General features: G+C 36.9%; 2 protein-coding genes across 2 annotated transcripts; one reads left to right on the top strand and one right to left on the bottom strand.

Annotated features, from left to right (window-relative positions):
• Window positions 1-1,678: 1,678 nt before the first annotated feature.
• LOC117788488 (cell death protein Grim) lies at window positions 1,679-2,125 on the top strand. Its single transcript, XM_034627272.1, has one exon. It carries the CDS (start codon window positions 1,679-1,681, stop codon window positions 2,123-2,125), a length of 447 nt encoding a protein of 148 aa, XP_034483163.1.
• Window positions 2,126-3,290: 1,165 nt separating this feature from the next.
• On the bottom strand, window positions 3,291-4,494 carry LOC117788003 (homeobox protein 2). Its single transcript, XM_034626655.1, has 3 exons — window positions 4,262-4,494; window positions 4,169-4,203; window positions 3,291-4,113 (listed from the first exon to the last, which is right to left on the bottom strand). The coding sequence occupies exons 1-3, from the start codon at window positions 4,354-4,356 to the stop codon at window positions 3,368-3,370; spliced, it is 876 nt and encodes a 291-aa protein (XP_034482546.1). The 5' UTR covers window positions 4,357-4,494; the 3' UTR covers window positions 3,291-3,367.
• Between the last annotated feature and the right edge of the window lie 16,901 nt (window positions 4,495-21,395).

The raw sequence follows: 21,395 nt of genomic DNA, 5'->3' as shown, positions 1-21,395 counted from the left end.
ACATTGTAGGAGTCCCCCATGGCAACTAAAAGGAATCTTTTGAAATTTTGTTACACTTCTGTTTGGGTGTGTGTGTGTGTGTGTGTGAACTGTAAACTTACAGGAAGTGGTTTATCATAATGGATGAGCTCGTTATTATGGACAATTGGGAAGGGGGGAAGATCAAGGCCAAAACCAGCGTCAGTATGGCAAATGTTTGCTGGAGCCGGAACTGGGAACTGTTTGTTTGAAGGTCGATTTGAGATTCCCGTTGGGTTGAGTGGGGCCAAGTTGAAGGCTTGGAAAAAAACGTTACAAGGAGCTTCGAGTTGAAGGAGGTTTGCGGGTGCTCACTAAACTTGCAGAGAGTAGAAAAATTATTCGGGTTGAAGGAGGTTTACAAGGGCTCCCTAGACCTTGGAAAGTGTTGGATTGAAGGAGGTTTAAGGGTACTCCCTAGACCTTGAAATGTGTGGGAAATCAAGAAAGTTCTTAGAAGGCAAATTGAGAACATAGATGGGAAAATCAAAAAGAAAGAAGGTTGAGTAACAAGCAAAGTTGAAGGAAATTTAAGGGAATTCCCTCAACCTTGCAATGCATAGAGAGTCAAGAAAAACCTAAGGGAGAAAAAAAGCCCCATCAAAGAAATGTCTCGAATAAGGTTCGAATAAACTCTTTGGCCTAAGAAAGTTAAAGAAATTTAAGGAACGGATTATCATAACTACAAACGATCTTATTCTATTTCTTTAACTCTCAACCCCTTTGCCTATCGATTTTCCAGGAGAAAAAACAATTGTTGAGTGTACGTATACAAAAACATTCGAATTGCTTTCGAAGTTCGAATGAATACCCCTCATTTGAGTACTAGTGCAAACAATAGAACTCAGTTGAAGTCTCCCCTCATTCGAAAAACGCGTAAGCCACCCTGCCTGATAAGCAGCTAACGTTACTTTACGTCTAACGTAAGCAGGCGTAACGTAAAGCGCACTGTCTCTCGTAAATAGAAACTGTTCTCTCGCTTTCGTTCTTCCGCTCTCTTTCGATTTTACACGCACTTACTCTCTCGCTCATCGTGGGTTTTTCGCTCTCTCGAAAGGTAACAAAGCCAAAGCCCAGCCGTGACTGTGACTTCTTTGGGGTGGCAATGTCAATGGGGGTGAGGTGAGTTTTGGGCTTGCGGTGTGAGTGAGGCTGTGGTTGGTGGTTCAATTGGTTGGTTGTTGGCATAAACAAAGCACACACGCACACACACACACATACACACACACACACACACACATACCCATCCCACCACTACACGCAGCATGGGGAGGGCTGACATTTGCCGAGCGAGCGCCGTGTTGCTTCCTAGGAAGCACGAGCGACGTCGCGTCGTCGTCGACGCTGTTGTCGCTGGCAGCGCTGCTATTTTATAAAAGTGACTGCGGCAAGGATATTTACAGTCAGTCCATGCAGAACCTTTGATAAGGCAACAACACAGCGCAATTTCAGCACGTTTAGCGTATTTTCCCACTTGACGAGAGCAAAGTTACGTTTTGGCGCCAAACGAGCAAATATTTTTGAAAATTTCTGAAAAACTTAAAAAAGTGAAAGCTTAAAAAAAAACTAAATAAAAGTGAATTGCAAATAGACAAACCAGTGCAATAAGTGAAATACATTATTTTTACAAATTGTTGAAAATAATATTAAGCACAAGACAATGGCAATAGCTTACTTTATACCCGATCAGGCGCAATTGTTGGCCAGAAGCAACCAACAAGCAGCAGCAAATGCAACAAATTCTCGAGAGAGCAACACCCGACATAATCAACAGCAACAGCAACAGCAGCAACAACAACAACGACCGCAACAACAACAACAACAACGCGCGGGAAATTCACAATTTCGCGCCAACATTTCGGTGCCTTTGGGTCGGGAGCAAGGCGCCATGTCCATGTCGGAGTTTGGCTGCTGGGAGCTGTTGGCCCAAATCTTCTGCTATGCCTTGCGCCTCTACAGCTACAATCCCAGTCAACGCAGACCGACAGTCATCCAAGTATCCTTCGAAATCAGCCGCGGCACAAGCAATCAAGAAGATGGAGCAGCTGAAGATGCAGATGGAGATGCAGTTGGAGATGTGACTGATGCGAACTCTAAAAGGCAATAGATTTGGCTTAACACACTCTACACACACACACACACACACACATACTCAACTGGCTATTGTACAGTTCATTTGGTGGCAGCTCAATCAAAGCGCATTGTGATTTTTTGGGGAGAAGAGAAGAGAACAGAAGAGATAAGGATAAAGTTGAAAGTGCTAATGAAATGTATTTTATAATTGATTTTTGAGAAAATTCCAAATTTGTCAACGATTTGCTGAAAGTGATATATAATTGTTGGTACTTTTTGGTGTCAAATTTTTCTAGTATTTTTTAAAGAAAGCGTGTAGGAGTTTGACAAAGAGTAATACATTTTTAAAGCCTGAGTTTCGAAATGTGTCAAGGTTTCGGGTTGTAAAGTTGGTTCAAAATAGGCGACGCGTCGCTGCCAGACTTTTTTCAGTATATCGTACACCTAACCTAGCATCAATGTCTACATTTAAACAAACAGTAAAAGCAACACTATCATACTTATAAAATTGCCACATAAGAATTACTAACTATACACACTATATATGTCAAATTTTAGCATTTCAATTAGAGTAAATAAAATTAATATCTAACATACTCGAACAAGAACTTAGTTAAATCTGAAAAGAAGCAACAAATGTAACAAATGAAAAATACAACAAAGACAACAACTACATTGTACAAAATAGCAATTAAGCAGACAATTTTTATATATACAAAACTAAAGAAAACATCAAGTAAAATAAATGTCAATAAAACTGCCACAAAATACAAAAAACGCAAACCGCCGAACCAAAAACAAAATCAACCCAATAAAATATAAACTAAAAAAAGTCCAAAAAGCAAAAACAACAAATTAAGCAATTTTTGATAAAAACTACCAGTTAAAATATCTATGCTTATTTTACGATTATTATTGATTTTAGCAAAATTAAATATACTATATTATTTATGTTTCTCTTTTCTGACATTTTTCGTAAGCAACTATAAAATGAATTAAAAAAGTGTCAATATTTTAAACACATTTGTAAGCAATTTAAACTTTTTTATAAGACAAACAAAAATAAATACAATTTGATAAAAAAAAAGAATATTCGACTTTAATTTATCTAACTTTTTGGTATTGCAAAAAAATAATTACAATACCTTAAGATTATCAAATAAATTTTTGGTTTGATTAATAAATTGAAAGACTTCTTCAATTAAATTTGAACATTTTATTTCCAATTTAAGGCTTTATGATTTTGACCAATTTGTATTGAAGTTCATTATGGGAATCATGTACTACACATTTGCATATAGTTGGTATTAGACATTGGATACCCCTGCATTTGAATACTGCCAACATTTTGACTGTCATCCATATCGTAAGTTGGATCACCTAGCTGATAGCTACATTCAGGTGATGTCGACTGGCAAGAACTTGAATGAATCATGTCTCCGAACATTTTCATGTCCATGAAGTTATTATTTGGAAAGTGATTGAAATTATTACCCTTTCCGTGAAAAGGCTGAAAGTCGGAGCTATAAACCGATTGACTCTGAATGTTGTCGTCCGCATAATTCTCAGGGTTCTGAAAGCTTGACCAAAACTCGTAATTTACATATTTTGAGTTCATTCCTATATTTTCAGGTGCTGGCATTGTGAAGTAATTCGATTGAGCTTCTGGTTCAATGTTGCAAGTAAAGTTACCAATGTTGTTCTCATTACTCGCCTGATATGCCATAGGTGGAGTTGGTGAATTAGTAGCGAAGTTTTCCATTCCACCAGCACAACGGTTCATATTATAGTATTGTGCGACATTGGACTGTTCGGCATATTCATACTGGTATTCAACTTGGCCATAATGTTGGTTATTTTGAGCTGTTGCCACATTTACTGGCTCGCTGTTGTTGTTGCCTTTGATATCATAACCACAGCAGCAAGAGCAACTGTTTGGGGATGCAGAATAATCAGGATACCCAAACTGACCATTGCTGTTGTTGACATGATTCTGGCCATAACTGCTCTCTTGGCACTGGTCTAAAAGAGAACCGAAATTATATATGTTTCATTAATATTTACAATTTTTACTCACATTCATTGCAGCTTGCGTAATTAGCAGTCTGATCGCTTTGAAAGAAGAACTTAGTTGAAATGTGGTAAATAGTTTTAAAATAGCGAAACCTACGCCTGCATATTGGTGAATATACCAGTTGTTGGCAGAGTTATGTATTCCATATCAGCATTATTATTCTCCATGTTCCTAATTTCATCGGCCTTCATTTTTGGCGACCTGTTCAGATCCAAGCATCAATCCGTTCACCCTTTAAGCCATGCCAAGTATCAGAAAAAGAAAGAGCATAATAAACCATTCCAAAATTTGTAAATAATTTAAATATTTTTTAGCTCGGACTGCTGAGAGTTCAACTAATCGAATCGAATTCCCTCCTCAGGGTCTTAACCCTTTGAAAATTGGGTAGAACAACCCACATGCAATAAGGACAAACATTTAGTGATCCTTATCGTCAATTCCAATATGTCACCTTGAATGGAAAAGCAAATGCTGTTGCAAGCATATTTCTGTGGTGTCATGCCACAAGTTGCGGCAAGGGTTAAATTAAAAGGTAACGCTGCTTAAAAGCAACCGCAAAAAAGAGAATTAACTGGCAAATGCTCAAGTCATCAGGGTCACGCACCCCCTAGAACACACTCGATCCCAAAAAATAACATCTGTGACAAATGATCTATGTTCCCTGATAACTGTGGACAGTCAAAAAGTTTTTCCTATTTTTTTTTTTTTGGCTTCCTTGCGTTTAATAATTATGCAAACATTTCGGGCCGCTAATTTGCCACATTATCTTAATTTAAATCGCGCAAAAGCGCAATGAACAAATTTAATTGTCGTGACAGGACAATAAGCGTACCGGGAATTAGGGTCCTCGCTTGACCCGGCGCCTGCTGTTCCCCTTTTCCCTGCCCCTTTCCCACTTTCCTCACCCAATGCCAGTTAGGGTTAAGTGCTCTCTCTTTTTTTCGCGTGTGGCTTGATTTTTGGCAGCGATAAGAGACGCGGAAATTGTAGGGTATGCAAATGTTGTTATATACCCAGCCACGTTCTGTCGCGTGTCCTGTTCCTGTTCCTATCCCTGTGTGCTGGATTGAATTTTTAACGCCTGCAATTATGCTTGGTATGCGAGTGTTTATCTGAAAATTTGACTCTTTGTTTATGTGTGAGGCAAACAATTTATGATAAAATATTTGAAGTTAATTTAGTGGTGCAAGTGTTTTAGGTTCATTAAAGATCATTTCAACAGATTATTTAAATTGAGTACAACTTTTAAACAGTCTTGTACTTGTTATTATCAATATTCTTAATATTTATACTAATTTAGTTTAATTTAAAAATTACGTTAAATGAAATATATGTTCTTCAAATAAATTTAGCTTATTATTTGATGCTGCCAATAATTATTATTTATTATTTTAAATTTTATTTATAGGCAATTGTGATCAGGGACTATAAATATTATTAGTTTTATTATTAAAATTGCAATGTAATGGTTACTTTTTATTTTTTATTAATTTACTCACAATATATTGAATAATTTTGAATTTTATTTTACAACTTAAAAAGCAAATAAGAGCAAATAAATAAAATGTATACAAACTCGTCAATAAGTTTAAATGACTCACAGGCAATTCAAACTCAAGTGGAAGGTGAACTTCGTATGCACTTAAAGTCTCCAGTTAATTACAAGTTGGCCTATTGATTTTTCCTTTTGAGCAGTAACGAAAGTACAGTAACCCATGTATGCCCCCAAGAACGGAACGACAGCAGTGACCCAGTTACTGGACTTTAGCAAACAACGCCCCCAACAAAGCAACTAACTGATGCCACCTCACACAATGCAAATCGAGGCGAAAAACTGAAAGTGGAGCAAAAGTGAAACGCAATATGACCACAAACAGAGCTGTTACTTCAGTGAAGGGATATAGATACTTGCATGTCGGAAAAGTCACATCAAATATCAAAGGCGGAAAAGATAAACTTGGCTGCGAAGACAGAGTTGGATCAAGAAATAGAGTTGGAGCTGGGAAGAGTAAGAGCTAGTTGGGGGTCGAGTTAATTGTTTGAAGTGGCCCAGACGAAGGCTTCTTCAGATTGCCGGATTGACATTAAGTGCCCAAACCTTTGGCTGATTCATTAATCTTATGATTCATTGCAGAGGTTCTCTAGACTCTATTTCCCTTCGCTTAAACATGTGTCAACACCCACAAAACCACAGGCGGTACCAAAAAAAATAACAGAAATATATATTCTAATACATTCCAAAAAAGTCTCCAAAAGTCTGTTGGACATAGAAAATTAATGATTTATTTACCTCTTGCAACGGGGCAACACCTTAAATTAGTTGAAAATAGCTCAGAGGTTTGAGTTTGAGTATTATCGTTCATGGAGTTTATGAGTGCCTATAAAAGAAGTCATTCTCGAAACGGAGACGAAGTTTGAGATGGAGACGAGAGGAATATGATTAATTACCGCACAACGGTGCAAGGCTTGTTGCAGTTGCACTTTGTTTGTTGCTCCCCCAAAAATTTGTTGCCACATTCAACAATTGCGCTTCATTATCGGCGTTTGACCAGCGAACATACACCATCAACTGCAACGGCAGTCAATTACTGACCAGTTGCCACAGACTGTCGGTCTGTCGGTCGGTCAGTCGGTCTGTCTCTCTGTCTGTCAGTTGTTTTCCCATTTTCCTATTTTTCCATGCAGCTCGCTTCTCGGGTGTTGTTGTCAATGTCCTGCTGCGCTATTATTTGTCTTCTGTCAGCTGAGCTCAACTCTGAGCACAGCTCCGCCTCAGTCTCCATGTCTCTGGCCTATAGTGGACCATGTATAAATTGCTTTACGGCACTTTTGGGTCATTAACGAAATTGAAAATGCCTGACAAAGAGTTGAGTTCGTTGAGTTGGCCATACCATTATATCAATGCCACCTATTTGGGTAGTTGGCCAATCATTAGACCCCAACGGAGAGGAGGGAGCTGGGAGGTTTCAGAAGTAATCTGTGAAGATGGGTATTCAAATATGATCTAGCTTAAGTATAGCTGCTTTATTTGTCATTTAAAGGCAAGTTGTGTCATGAATATGTTTAGATATTCCCGCTTTTTTTTGACAGCCATAAAAAATGCCATTTAGCGAAATCTTCCCAGGATTCACAGCTGCTGACTTTGATTAAGTGGCACTCATTGACCTATGTCCAAGCACATCTATTGACTGTCTGACGTTTTCTATTTGCATAACTCCCCCCTCAAGCTGGGTTGACGCGTGTCAGAAGCATGCAAATTGGCCACACCCTTCACATGTCAATAGGGCGGTCTCTTTTAATAGTTATCGACATCGAGATACCAACAAATCGATTTGCACGGCAAAAAGAAAAATTAATACATTTGCCCAAAGTGACATAATTAAGTAGCTCAGCCAAGCGGATGACCAGATCTCTAGATGACCAGCTGACCATTTGACCATTGTCCTCTCCATCATCATAATGAAGTGTAAATACGCGTACATATAATCGGCTTTCAATACGCCAAACAAAGGATCCTTCCGAATCGACTGTGTTTCGCATTGGAAAAAAGTCACGTGCCTGCTAATCCGTGCAGTGAAAGTTGTCTGCCCCTTTCCCTTCCCCTTGCCCCTTGCCACTGTCTCTGTCTCTTTCTCTGTCTGTGTCTCTGCCCCTGCCCCTGCCCCTGACACTTTCGCTGTGTGCCCGCAATTTGTTACGCTTTGATTTCAGTTGCCTTTGCGAGTGAAAGGCGAACGCGTAAATCTCACACATGAGCTGACTGCCTGCTGCTCGTCCTCAAGCTGATCCTTTGCTCCCTTTCTTATGCTCTTACAACACTGTTGTTGTGGACAGACAGTACTACCTACTTGAAGTAGCGCTGATTAAATTATCTCTAGGGTTAAAAGTGAGCCACGCTTGTGACGTAATTGATAACAACAATGGGTACAACAATGGGTGGCAGGGCGTGTGCTCAGTCGATTAAGTTATCCAAAGAAGAATGGAATTTAATTATTTAAAAAATCGTTGACTTAAGCAAAATATTCATATTGACCTTTACAAAGGTATGAATTAAAAAATAAAATAAAATAAACAAAAATATTAATACATTTGTCGATTCGGGGGCAATCAAAAATTATAAAGTTAAATATATATGCTCTTAACATTTATTGGGAAGATTGGATAAATCATTGATACGATATGGAATAATTAATAGAATAAATGCAGACAATTAAAAAAATATGAAATAATAAAATATATATAAATATGTACAAATTACAATTAAGAATTAGTAAATAATTAAAATTTAAAAGACATCTCTTATTAATATTATTCTTTGATACGAGCATTTCCTTCCCAAAGAAACATTCTTTATCATTTTCAAGATCTACAGCCAAATACCTACCCATAAGCAGCTTTCTCACGCTACTCAACTTGTAATCCTTTTAACAAATTTCCACTACATAAATTGCAGCGAAACCCTCTCAAAGTGGCAATTACACAGACCAACTGCTTGGCAGGAAGGCAGAGCCAAAGAATATTTACAGAAATTTGCAAACAATATTGATTTCAGAACGATCAAAATAAAAATTAATCAATGCACTTAAAAATGCGCACGACTCAAGTGCCAATTGTTACGCACAATGCAAGAGGCAACAATTTAAAAATAAAAAAATGTACATAATAAAAAAAGGAAGCCAAGTAATTCAATGATGTGGAAATGTCAATGGTTGCAAGTTGAGAGAGAAAGAGGAGGGAGAGGTGAGAGAGAAGGGGGTTTCTCTTAATACCCTACCCCTTTACTGACTTTAAAGCACTTGAAAAGCCGACTAATTTATAACTTATGACCGAGTTGTGTATATAAAAAACAATTTTCCATGCCACTACAAAGCGGAGCAAAAGCCAAAATTTGACAGGAGTAGCGACCGTTTAGCCGTCACCCTTTAAGCCCAAAATACCCAAAATACCCATAACCCTTTCCCCGTCCCTCACCACCCATTACACATGTGTGAGTGTGTGTGCATTCTCCACATGTCAGCAAGCGAATTAATCGAAGAGAAATGATTTATTTAGCGCTTGGACGCGACGCATCAGTGGCCAGTCCCGGTTCGCTGGAAAGGGTTGGCCAACTGCAACCCCTTTGAGAAGAAACTCGAAAACTGCGCACCTAAATCAAATTTAAACTGTTTTCAAAACTGCATTCAAAGGAAGGTTCATTGATGGGCATTTATTGGCTTTCACCCACTTCAAAACAATCCCAAAATCAAACCCAACTTTACAATTGCATTTTGGGTGGTTTTCAGTATTTTTTTACTGTGTGAAATTCGCGCTGCATTTCGTTCCGTTTCGTTTCTTTTCTTTAATATTTTTATTTTTTATGAATTTCACACTGAATTTTTATGGTTTCGAATCTTTCAAAATATTTATGACTGCGCGTTTCTTTTTTATATGTTTTCTTATAGTTTCTTTATTGTTTTGATTTATTTTGGGATTTGTGTTTGACATGAGCAAATGCATTTTGATTGATCTGAAAAGCATTGCGTTAAATTTGCAGTAAATTTGCAGCAATTAATAAAACACAAAACCATAAAATACATTTTATTGTGCGAATTTTTCATCAGGCAGCTGCAAAAAAATTGTATGAAATCTTAAAGAGTTTGCCCTAAGGAATACGGCTTAAGTGTGGGAACGTAATTCATGATAGAAAAAATGTTAGGTAAAATTTATTTAAGTCTTAATAAATAACTTATATTTTTAAATATAAAATTGACATATAAATGATTGTGATTTATATTAAAAAATTTAATATTATAAGACGTGTGTAAATTTTTTCAATTTATATTTTTCTTGCTGGAATGGAAAGCCAGATATATTTTTCTAACATGTAATTTTTGAAAAAAACAAGTCCGAAACGAAATAATCATTTTTTTATTTGAATGTTAACCCTTTTAAGACGCGTGTTGCATTCGATTTGTGGCAAGCAGCGATTGTTGATTGTATAGAATGACTTTTTCAAAAACTCAATTGTGTGGCACTAATTAATAGCGCTAGTGAGTCCGGATCACCTTTTATCAATGCCTGCGTCGGTGTTCTAAAATGGATTTTGACATATATTTTTAGGCGCTTGCCGTTGCAAATCTGACCCCTCACAAGGGCGCAACGAATTGCAGTTGAATTGTCTATCGCGTTGATAAATTGGCTAAGAGAGGGGAAGAAATTGTGTTTATGATTTCCGCTGCAAGAGAGAAGGACCTTCTCTCTTCATTTCGATACTTTACACAATTTGCCTGAGGCACAAAAACTACTTTAAATAGACCTAATGACATCCGTTCTAGTTGGCCCAAACAGCTCGGAGTGTCGCCTTTGTAATGTGGGTAGCCTTTTATTGTTTTCCACTTCCTAATCATTGTATCAAACAGGATGTCTGTGTGTGTGTGAGTGTGTGTGTTTTGTTGTGCTGTTAAGGGTTGTCCGAGTACTACTGACCGGGGCCCAAGGGCTCCCCACACATGAACTCATTTGTTATCAGTTTTTATAGCGGCAGCGATCAAAATTTACGATAAATGCTTTAAATTTTGTACACCTAAGCACAATAACAAAAAGTTAGGCCATTGTTTTGTTAAGTGAGCATGGCTAACTTGATTTGTTAGAGCTCATAAATTTGAGACAGACAGGAAAATAGAGTAGAGATGACATGTGTGTCGTTGTTGCTCACATGTGAAGGAGTTGCCCGCCTAGGGGGAGTTGATCTACCCCTATCTAAGGGAAAATCTGCACCTGCCTCTGTATATGCACGAAAGTTTCCTTTCATTCAATCTTCCAACTAGATATGATTTGAGTTAATGAGCTAAAGCTTTTCGATGCGGTTCCCCAGTCAATTCTCAGCTATTTGTTGGCAATTATATGAGAGTGCTGTTGCTTATATCCATTGCTAGTCTGCGCCAATTTAAAATCAAAGAGAAGCATCATCAATCTCTGTCTACAACTGTTAAAAGCGCATGCATTTAAATTAGACATTTAAGCCACTGTCGGGGAAGTGGTAAAAGGTAACTTGCCCCAAACCCCCAAAACAGTCAAAGTGTCAAAAGCACTCCCTGTCTCCCTTTTATTCCCACTCTGTCTCTTTCTACTGGTGTGATTTTGTATGCCTCTGAAAGCAATACAAAAAATGTAGGATCAGGAACAAAATTTCGATACCTTCAGCAGCAGACGCGGAACTCGCCCAGGAAACGCTTAATAGGATTTTCAACAATTTTTACTATGTGGCAGCTACCGGTTACTGGTTTGCCACTCCGTCAAATTATTTTTTTTTACATTTTTCGTTTTTCTATTTTCTTTTCCTCTTTTTTTTGAATTTTCCAAATATTTTGCCTTTTGCAAAGGGTTAGAAAAATGCCAGCGCACCCTTTTTTGGCTGTCGCATTGAAAATTCTTGTGGACTTTTTGCTTTGTTTTGTGTGTGCCATTCAGGATATGGTTATTTCGTTTTCCTTTTGAGTTGTTTTGTTGTTCCTGTTGGGTTTCATGCACCGCATAACATTAAAATTCAGTTTTTGATTGATCGTCTTTCCAGGGAAATGTTTAAAACGGAGCAATGAGAAAGAATATTGCTGAGTTTGTTGTTTGATTTGTTTGATGATTGTTTAAAGCTTGTTCGACAACAACTTGTAAGTTTGCTTATTTAAATCGTTACTGATATGAGGGGATTAGTCAATAATATTGTAAAACGGAACTAATTCAATTGGATTAGATTAATACCTTGAGTATCCTTTAAATTTACATAAGCTAATACTTGCTTTCTTATAGTTTTCTTTGCAGCTGCGTCACGCTTGCTAAACTTTCCCAGGCAAATTTACAAATCGCACATCGAACTGTAAAGGAATTTCTCCTTCTTCCCTTAATACTTTCTCCTGTGGTCCCAAAAAAAAAAACCTGGTAAAAATTTACATGCCCAACGGTGGCCACTTAAATATTCATGAATTTTTACGCCAACAGCAAAGGAAGGAGGAATGGAAGTTCTGGGGAACTGCACAAATTCGATTAACAACAATGCATATTGATGGAATAATTGAGCAATTCTAATGAGCCACAACAGCAACAACAGCAACAGCAACAACAACAAATTGCAGTTGCCTCTGCGAAAACCGCAGCAATATTTGCATTTGATTGACAACAAAGTTAATTGAGTGTGGAACTGAAAGTCGAGAATTTGCATATAACCAAAATAAAACTAAGCAAACATTTATTATATTTAACTGTTTCGCTTGCTTAAGGGAGGGAGGGAAACTTTTGACTGATGGCATTGTTGGTGATATCTTACGGGTCTAAATGTCATTTCAATGAATTTATAATTGGCTGTGATGTGATTTTTCAAGAAACAGATTTGCTTGATTAGAAATTTGCATATTTTTATGTGATGCTCTATGTGATCCTGTGACTGTGCTTAATTAATGATTTTATGCAAAGTTTTTTCTTATTTTGCATACATATGAACTTTTCAACTGTTTTTCTCGCCTGGAAGGCATCATTAATCAGGCCTATAAGTAGCCGCGGTGTTTTTACTGAACTCATTAACCCTTTTGTTCGCAACTGACATTTGGGTATGGATAAGTAAAAAATAGCAACAAAGTGTCTTATATAAATATTTGCATTGCTTTCCATTTTGACTTTTGTCTCATTGAACAGACACAGTAGCACACATAAGTATTTGGAACACGTGAGAATTTTGTCAACGACGCAAAAGGCTCGACGCGTGAAATCCTTATTAATGATCTTGTTGGTGTCATAAGAAACCTTTTCGAGACTTTTAATTAGTTGGCATTTGACTTCTTTCTGCACAGCTGCCTTACACAGAGAGAATCCCGAGTTGTGTTCTAGGCCAACCCGCTGTGAACTTTCACTGAAATCTTTTCGTAGGATCTCCACATTTTTGTACTTTCAATATATCAAATAAATTCTTATTGCCATTGTTATCGCAATGCACATTAAGTCAATAAGTGGGCAATAATACAAGTTACAAGTTACGTAAAAATAGCAACGGGGATGTCTATGCCTGAATTATGCCATATTTTCCAAATTGCTAAAAAGTTGCCAAGAAAAATTGCGACAATAAACAACGAACTGAGGTACATTATGTCGGGCATATGAATTATGGCTGATTGAACAAGATAAGCCTTGACTTATGGGGGCAAAATCAGCGGGCAGTAAAATCGAAATACAAGAAGAAGAATGTTAAATAATAGGGGGATAGAAAGAAATATATAAGAAGTACGAAAGCATGTATTCATATATGTATGTGTTATATTTCAAAATCCTGTTAACAATTCAAAATATATCTTGATATTGCATGGAAGAACAGAATAAAGGGGAATATGACATGGTAGAGAAGGAAAGCAAATAATATATAACATTTCAATAGAGACTATACATGCAAAACTATAATTAAAAGTAATAAATTAATTTAATAAAGTCATATCATATATTAAAATAATTAAAAACATCAGTATTTACCAATTTATTTGCAGTTCGTTTATCACTTATCTAAATGTCTATCAATTGTAATTGAGCTTAAAAAAAAATGATGAAAAAAAAGTTTAAATTGAGCAACTCACCTTTCATAATAAGTCATGATTAAAACAAAATAAAATTGTTACAGTTAAAAATGTATGCGGGTTAAGAACTAACCCCATCAGATCAAAATCCCAAAAACGAGAAGTCAGTCGATACGAATATCATAATTAATTGTTTCGTAATTCGGTTGTATGTCTAAACATCATTAATATCTATAAGATTTGACAATGTGCCAGAGTTTAACCCACCAAAGACTTAGGACCCGCATAATACCCCCTGGCATAAAAACCAATTTCAATTAAACGCGCGGATTAAAACACAGGCCAAAGTTGAGACAAGTTTCGCACTTCGTCTCCCAGACAAATTGCTTTCTTCTTTATCTTTATTTTTTTGACTACTCCATACCAAAATGGAGAGAATCATCGCTGTATGCATATGAAATTTACCATGGACATCATTAATAAAAATCATAATAAAGGCGTGGCGAATGACGTCACGTTTTCGTGATTAGCACAGTCAAAGGATTGCCAAGTTTCCCCATCTAATGTGTGGGTTGTTTGAAATTTTCTAATTAGTTTTTCTTATTTTTCCTAATCTATTACGATGGCTTGACAGTGAGTGCGTCTTATGCTTGACTGACTCCGTGGAAGCCATTGCAATTTGGGAAGTATGACAAATTTGATAAATTAATCACATTTAACAGAAATATGACATATTAAAAAGAAACTTCGATATTGGCCACAATTTATAAAATTAATATCATTATTTATTTTCTATATAGCCATCTCTACAATTCAAAGACTAAGATGCAAGTTAGATTAAAGTCTTAAAGCTTACAGAACTTTTTTTTAATAATATGTGACTCGCAGATTTAAAAACAAATTCTGCCTCTATTCTCCTTTCCCAGGCACATTTACATAACAACTCAATTTAAAAGAAATCCAGCTCGTAATTATAGCTTTTAATGCACATAATTCAACGCATTTTCCGCCTTAAGAAACAAGTTTAACGCCTTGCAACTACTCACATAATTTTATGCATCGGGATCATAAAAATTTCCGCACCATATATGACCGTTGGTCATAAATATTCAAATTTCACAGCATCCAAAGGAGCTGCATCAATCATAAAAACGAAGAGAACAAGCTCATTAAAAATCATAAATAGGAATTTGGTTACACATAAAAAAATGTCGCTTCTTGCAGGAGCATCCTCGGCAGGAGCATTCTCTGGGCCACTTCCTGGCCAGCTGACCACGATTTGCATATAAAAAGCATTTATACGCAACAAATTGCATGTAAATTGTTTTTCCCGGACAAACTCGCCACTAATTATGCTCATTCAGAAGTGTTGACATAAATCTCCGAAAATACAGACTGTCCTATGGATGGGGTGTTATCCTCCTGCTGGACCACAGTGTGTCCTGTCTATAAATTTGAAATTATTTTCGGCAGCATACGAAACCCAAACGCGATTTCTTCCCATTCCCAGTCCCATTCCCAGTCCCTGTCCCTGTCCCATTGTCAGCGGCTTGTCCTAACAATGTGTTAATGTCGTCCCGGTCTAACCCTTTCGGCTTCGTTGTCCTTTCGTCCTCTCGTCCTCGTCAGCGCTTGACACTAATGTGCCGCATTACAAACTGTTGAGCAATTTAATTTAATGTGTACTCGCAACTCTGAAATTCTTTTTCTGTTGCCGCGTCTCGGCGACTACTTTACAGTTTGCTTAAGATTTATTTGCATTTCACGGGCATGTTAGGGTTAAGGTCCGGATTTTGGCGATTACTTCAAAATTTATTACCTTTCGAATTTTTTGCGGTTTTTTCTATATTATTTTTGGTTCATTAAATATAATTTCATGCTCGAAAATTTTGACTTAATTAAATTGCATTCGCAGTACTTGAGGGTCCCCTTAAGTAGATTTTTGGAGTGCGATTTAATGAGTTGGAAAAATGTCGCACTGAAAAGTTGAGTTGTAATTATATGGGCAGATGTTGAGCAGACTTTGGGACTTTAAAATCCAGTTATTGTGGTTAGATTTTACAATTGAAAATTTGGTTAAAATATTTTTCATATAAATGTATAATCTTTTACTGATTTTTAGCTACTTTATACATAGTCTGGATACTATCAAATAATCTATTGTGTATAAACTGACTTAAACACAAAATATTAATATCTTCTGCTATTCTCTTGACTTAACCAAAGTTCAATAGACCTAAACAACATCAGCTAATCGCTGTACATTGCCACTGTTGACTGTTCCGCTGTCAATCAGGTTTATGAGTTCTAATGACAATTCACATTTTTGGTTTTTATCGCGCGTCTGTCATCAATAAATTAACTCGATACAATGGAAGGCAAAAGAAACACGCGATTGAGCAGCTCTAGCTCCAACATAGAACACACAACACACAAAACACAAATCACAAAATGCTCAAACGAGCTGCGATTTTTTATGGTATTGCACTGGCAATTGGCGTCATCGTCATCGTCATCGTCATTGTCGCCATCGTCATTTCGTCGTTTCACCTTTGTGTTTTGGCCTCTGTCTGGAGAATGAGTTCAGGAATCGAGAAATGGAGACAGACAAATGTCGCCGCACACGAAAAGTAGCAAACTTAATTTCATTTTATATATTTATTTATTTATTTAGCCAACTGGCTGTCAGCCATCGACTGGTTAAGCGATTCCCCAAAGCGTTTCGATGCTTCGCATTTTACAACATTATTTAATATTGGCTGATCGACGGAATCATGTCCAAAACTATCCAACTGCATCCACAGTGTCAGTTGCCATCTCCGTGACTTTTATGCGCAATTGCTCGCTAATGGCCCAACCAGCAGTCGTCGAAGTTGACGCTGACGTTGACGTCGCCGTTGACTTCGCTGCCACCGTTAAACGTAACGTCATTCACATCATCATCTCATCGTCGTCGTCTTCATCGCCATCTTCATCGACATGTCAATGGGATGCCGGCGGGCGAGTTGCATTTTTCACTTGACTGTCAACGGCAACACATAAAAGAAACTGCATGCCACAGCACGAACCAAGTAAATGCGAGGGCCGCTCGACAAGTTAGACGCGTAAAGTAGACATAACTATTTTCGTAGTGTCAAAGATTAAATACACTTTTCAATTGGTTTTAATTAGTAATGTAAGTCCAAACTTTAGATTGAGTTTTATATCGAAATAGAAAATCGCTAAAAATAAGTATCGAGTTGTTGATATATTGATAAATAGTAGATCGAGTTGCAAATATCGAAACGCAATTGAAAACGCAATTGTAATCAAAAAAAATACACGCGTACTTTTATAAGAAATCTTATTTTTCTTGCATTGTTTTCATGTTTTATTAAAATTTTAGCAATTTGGTAGGTTGTTTATTATGGTCGTTCAACAAATTAACTACTAAGAACAATCCCCTATGAGTTGTCGATTTTTTATGGAAATCGATTCACTCAACTCGATTGATAAAGATATTTAATAATAAAGATATTTAAGTTCGTTTTGTGGAGAAAAGTTTATTATTGTCTTACTTCGCGACTGTCAGCTAAAAATCCAAAGTAGAAAATTCGACGTTTTTACTATACTGTAGACTATAAGTAAGATTAGATGAATTTAATAGATATATCTGCTCAATATAATGAAAACAAGTCATAAACACTCCATTTAGGTTCTATAGTTTCTGTCACAGCTAATATGGTAGCTGTTTAATAATTTCATCAAATTTTAAGTAAATTACTTCAAATTCGTGAAAAAGGTGTTGCGATAGTTTAAAACAATATTCTACGCAATCACAAATAGTTTTATTTGAGCTTTATAAGTTTTTAAATTGTCAGCAAATCTCTTAGTTATTGCTGTCAACTTTTCATATCAACCTCGCAGTAGCCCATGTCATTGGCAATGAATGCTCTTGGCCAAGTTCCAAGGCAACATCGTCATTCATCACTGAGTGGGTGGATATAGACTAATGGCCATTCGACTACCTGTGTGCTGATTGAATGGCATTAGGGAGCGTGCGAATGATTTTTGTGGTTCCACAGTAAGCGTACGTACATATATACACAGACATATATTAAGATATAGTTATAACTATATATTCAGCTGTATAGTAAAGTTGATTATCCGGCAGCTAATCTAATTTAGTGGTCCTTGCTGCGGCAGGAGCCCAACTGCATTCTAGTTTTACGAGTAGCCCAACTCAAGCCATAAAATCTTAATATATGAAATTAAGCTGTCATAAATTTGCCTTAATGCGCTTTAATTTAATTGTCAGTGAGAAAATGCAATGAAAATAAAATAGCTTTAAGCAGTTGGATGCAAGAGTGGGAAATATGCAGCAGGTGTTGTTCAAGTCGCAGCAAAAGTGTCGCAAGAAAAGCAGTAAAAACACTCCGAGGAAGTTGGTGAGTTGGGTTTAATAGCAAGGATAGGAGTACATTATCCAGGCACCAGGTACGAGCTACGAGTTTGGGTAGATTATTAAAATAGATGCACAAGAAGTGTCAGTGGAAGCACGTGCATTGTTAAGGATTGCATTATTCTAATTTCGTTGTATGAAAAATGGAAATTTTAATGTCCGGAGTATTCTAATTAGAACTGCACTCCGTACGTCATTAATAACCGACTGCAAGTGGCATTAAATCAATTAATTTTGAATAGTTGTCTCAACATTCGGAGCAATTTTTCAGTGACATGAAACCCTTGACTTGGGGCGTTGACTCTGTTGCATCTCCTCCTCTGTGGAGATTTATGGGTCTACCAATTGGGAGACGGGGAGGCGGAGAGGTTGGTGGCACGCTTCGACGCTTGCATCCCATAATTAAGTGTCAGCTATGGTTCTTGACTTTACAAATTCCAATCAGTCGAGCCGCCAAGTTGAGGCCTAACATTCCTTCTCCAAATCCATGCTCGACATAGTTTATCAATCGCATGATTTATGAGATGCCAAGTCACAAATTGTGGCTGCCTCCCGAAAAAGTCTCTATTAATAGAACAGATAGTTGGGTCTCAATAAAGAGCCTGATATCAATTACCATTTCCAACACTTTGTTTTTCCTTGCAAATTCTCATGATATTTTTAACAATCATCTGTTGATTCAATAAATTTGGATAAGTCGTCTTCGAAAATGTGTCGTTTAAAAATAAGTTGAGAGTTCGAAAAAATTAGAGCTCCTTAATCTCAGATAGTTAACGTGATCAATTACTCAGCTTCCTATGTATTTTCCTCAAGATCTTCTCAATTATTTTCTCACGTTGCCAGCTCTCACTTCAAGGCAATGAATAATTTTTTAATTAATCATGTAAAAAACTTGACATTGACTACAAACTTGACCAGGCAACTTTGTTGAAATTGTTTAAATTTTATGAAAATTTTCAGAGCGCATTTGCTGCGCTTTTTCTAAACATATGCGTGTCAGCTAGAAGGGAAAACTAAATGGAATTCAGCAAGATTAATGAACTTTGATAAATCAACAAAACAGGCAACAACAAAAGCAACAAAAGCAACACCGACATCAAAAGTCCAGCACATCAGTCAAATAGTCGCCATCAACAGCATCCTCACAAGAAACTTACCTGGTCATCTTTCACCTCAACGTGCAACAAACAATGGACAATGGGTGGCTGCAACTTGTGGCTGCCACAGCGACTGCGACTGCGGCTGCTGTGTCGGTGTTGCGTTAATAATTCATGTTTCAATTAATTGCCATTTTGTTGTCATCGTCGGGCAGACCCCTTTCTGAGGCAGCCGCAGAAGAGGAGCAAGATGATGCATTCAGTCAACACCTTGACCAGGGGGCAGGGGAGAGACAGACTGAGTTTTCGGCGCCGCATTGTCTGGCACACTAGGATCATCGTGTCTCTAAGCAAAATGATTTGGCTTTGAAGTGCCAAGACGAATTTCAAGTTTTCTTCTATTTTTTTTGCTTTTGTTGTTGTTTAAAGTATTAGATGATTAATCCTCAGATGCTGTCAGAACTTTTTGACTGGCATGTGTGTGGACCAGAAATTCGGTGGCTTTTTCTGCGCAATTTGCTGTGATTAATTTTTGTGTGATTTTTATATTGTGCTCTTTCTATTGTCTGGCTATTCATGAGCTTTACAAATGGTTGCACTTTCTGAGAAGGCCGTCAAGGGGTTAAGAGATATGGTTGTCATGCTATAATTATAAGTATTATGCATATGTATAAAGAATTTTGCCACATTTTTGATATACACTTTGGCTTTTGGCATTGACATTAAGATTTTTTCCATTATGTTAAAGTGTAAAGAAGAGATTACACAATCAAAATCATAAATTGTTTGAGCTCATAAAGGCCATAAAATGGGCTTAAAGTGCTCCAAGTTTGAACAAGACACTGAGACACTTAAATACATTCGACAAAGCCAATCGCTGACAACCTCGACGCACTTGAACTTGAGACATCGGAGACGCCACATGGCAATCTTTACAGTACTTTGGCAAATCGTGTGTAACCGACACAACAATCTGCATATTGACAGCCTGTCAAAGCTTATTGTGAGCAATTTCTCAAGCAATTTCTTTGTTTTGTCAAACGCAGAAAGCAGCCCACAAAGAATGCTTTGACGAAATGCAATTTACGGTTGAAGGAGATCCATGGCGAAGAGATGCTCCGATTGCATCTGTCAGTTGTCAGCGTTAGCATATTTCTTATATCGAGACGGGTGGCAACCCTGTGAAAGGTAATACAACCCACTCGTTGTCTCTCAGCACCTGATTGTGTGGCATTTCTCATAGCCAAATGTAATTTCTAGTCTGTATCCCCCATCCGAACTGAACAACATGCCAAAAAGTCAGACAAATGCAGTTTAACACTTGCTTTCCCCCAATTGTGGAGGGCAGTTGTAGCAAGGGTAGGGGCAATGGCTGCTTGCAATGTGGCATGTAACTGAAACATGTAATCCAACGCAACGGAACGCAGCATAAACCGACAAACGAACAGCTCGCGACTCGACTCACACATCAACATGCACCAACCAGAGCACACATCAAAGTAAAACTTTTTCTATATAAAAACACGCCAGGGGGTCTCTCGATTCACCCTATGCTCTACACTCTTCCACCGTGCGGTGAAAGTAAAGTCTAATCGAATTCCCAGTTAGTTTGTCAGTTCATTATTTTTCGCATGAGAGTGTTAATCAGATCATAGATATTCAAATATTTTCTATGCTTTAAAAATTATTCTGATCATATACTCCAGAAAATAATATTTCTTAAGTTTTTAGATATTTGCTATTAGAAATTAACTTAACAGAGAAATAATTATAAGCTATTACATAATTATTAAATAAAAGAGTCATCATAGTTGATATTACATCCAGCAGAGTAAGACTTAAAAAAAGATAACCTTCGTACCGAGATAAATATTAATACAACTTTATATATAGAAAAAAAGAATATACAATATTCACTTAATTTAAGCCATAATATATATTGAATTATTTCTAACATAAAATGCTTTAAATATAAAAAACAAATTTACACTCTGAACTAAGAAATATCTAACAACAAGATTTAAAAAGTGATAACCTTCGTATCGAGATAAATATTGATATAACTTTACATATGAAAAGGATTATACAATACGTGTATTTACCTAATTTAAGCTATAATATATATTGACATATTTTTATCATAAAATGCTTTAAGTATAAAA

The sequence above is a fragment of the Drosophila innubila genome (assembly GCF_004354385.1).
Source record: "Drosophila innubila isolate TH190305 chromosome 3L unlocalized genomic scaffold, UK_Dinn_1.0 0_D_3L, whole genome shotgun sequence".
Lineage (NCBI taxonomy): Eukaryota > Metazoa > Arthropoda > Insecta > Diptera > Drosophilidae > Drosophila > Drosophila innubila.
This window is presented reverse-complemented; position numbering and strand designations above follow the sequence as displayed.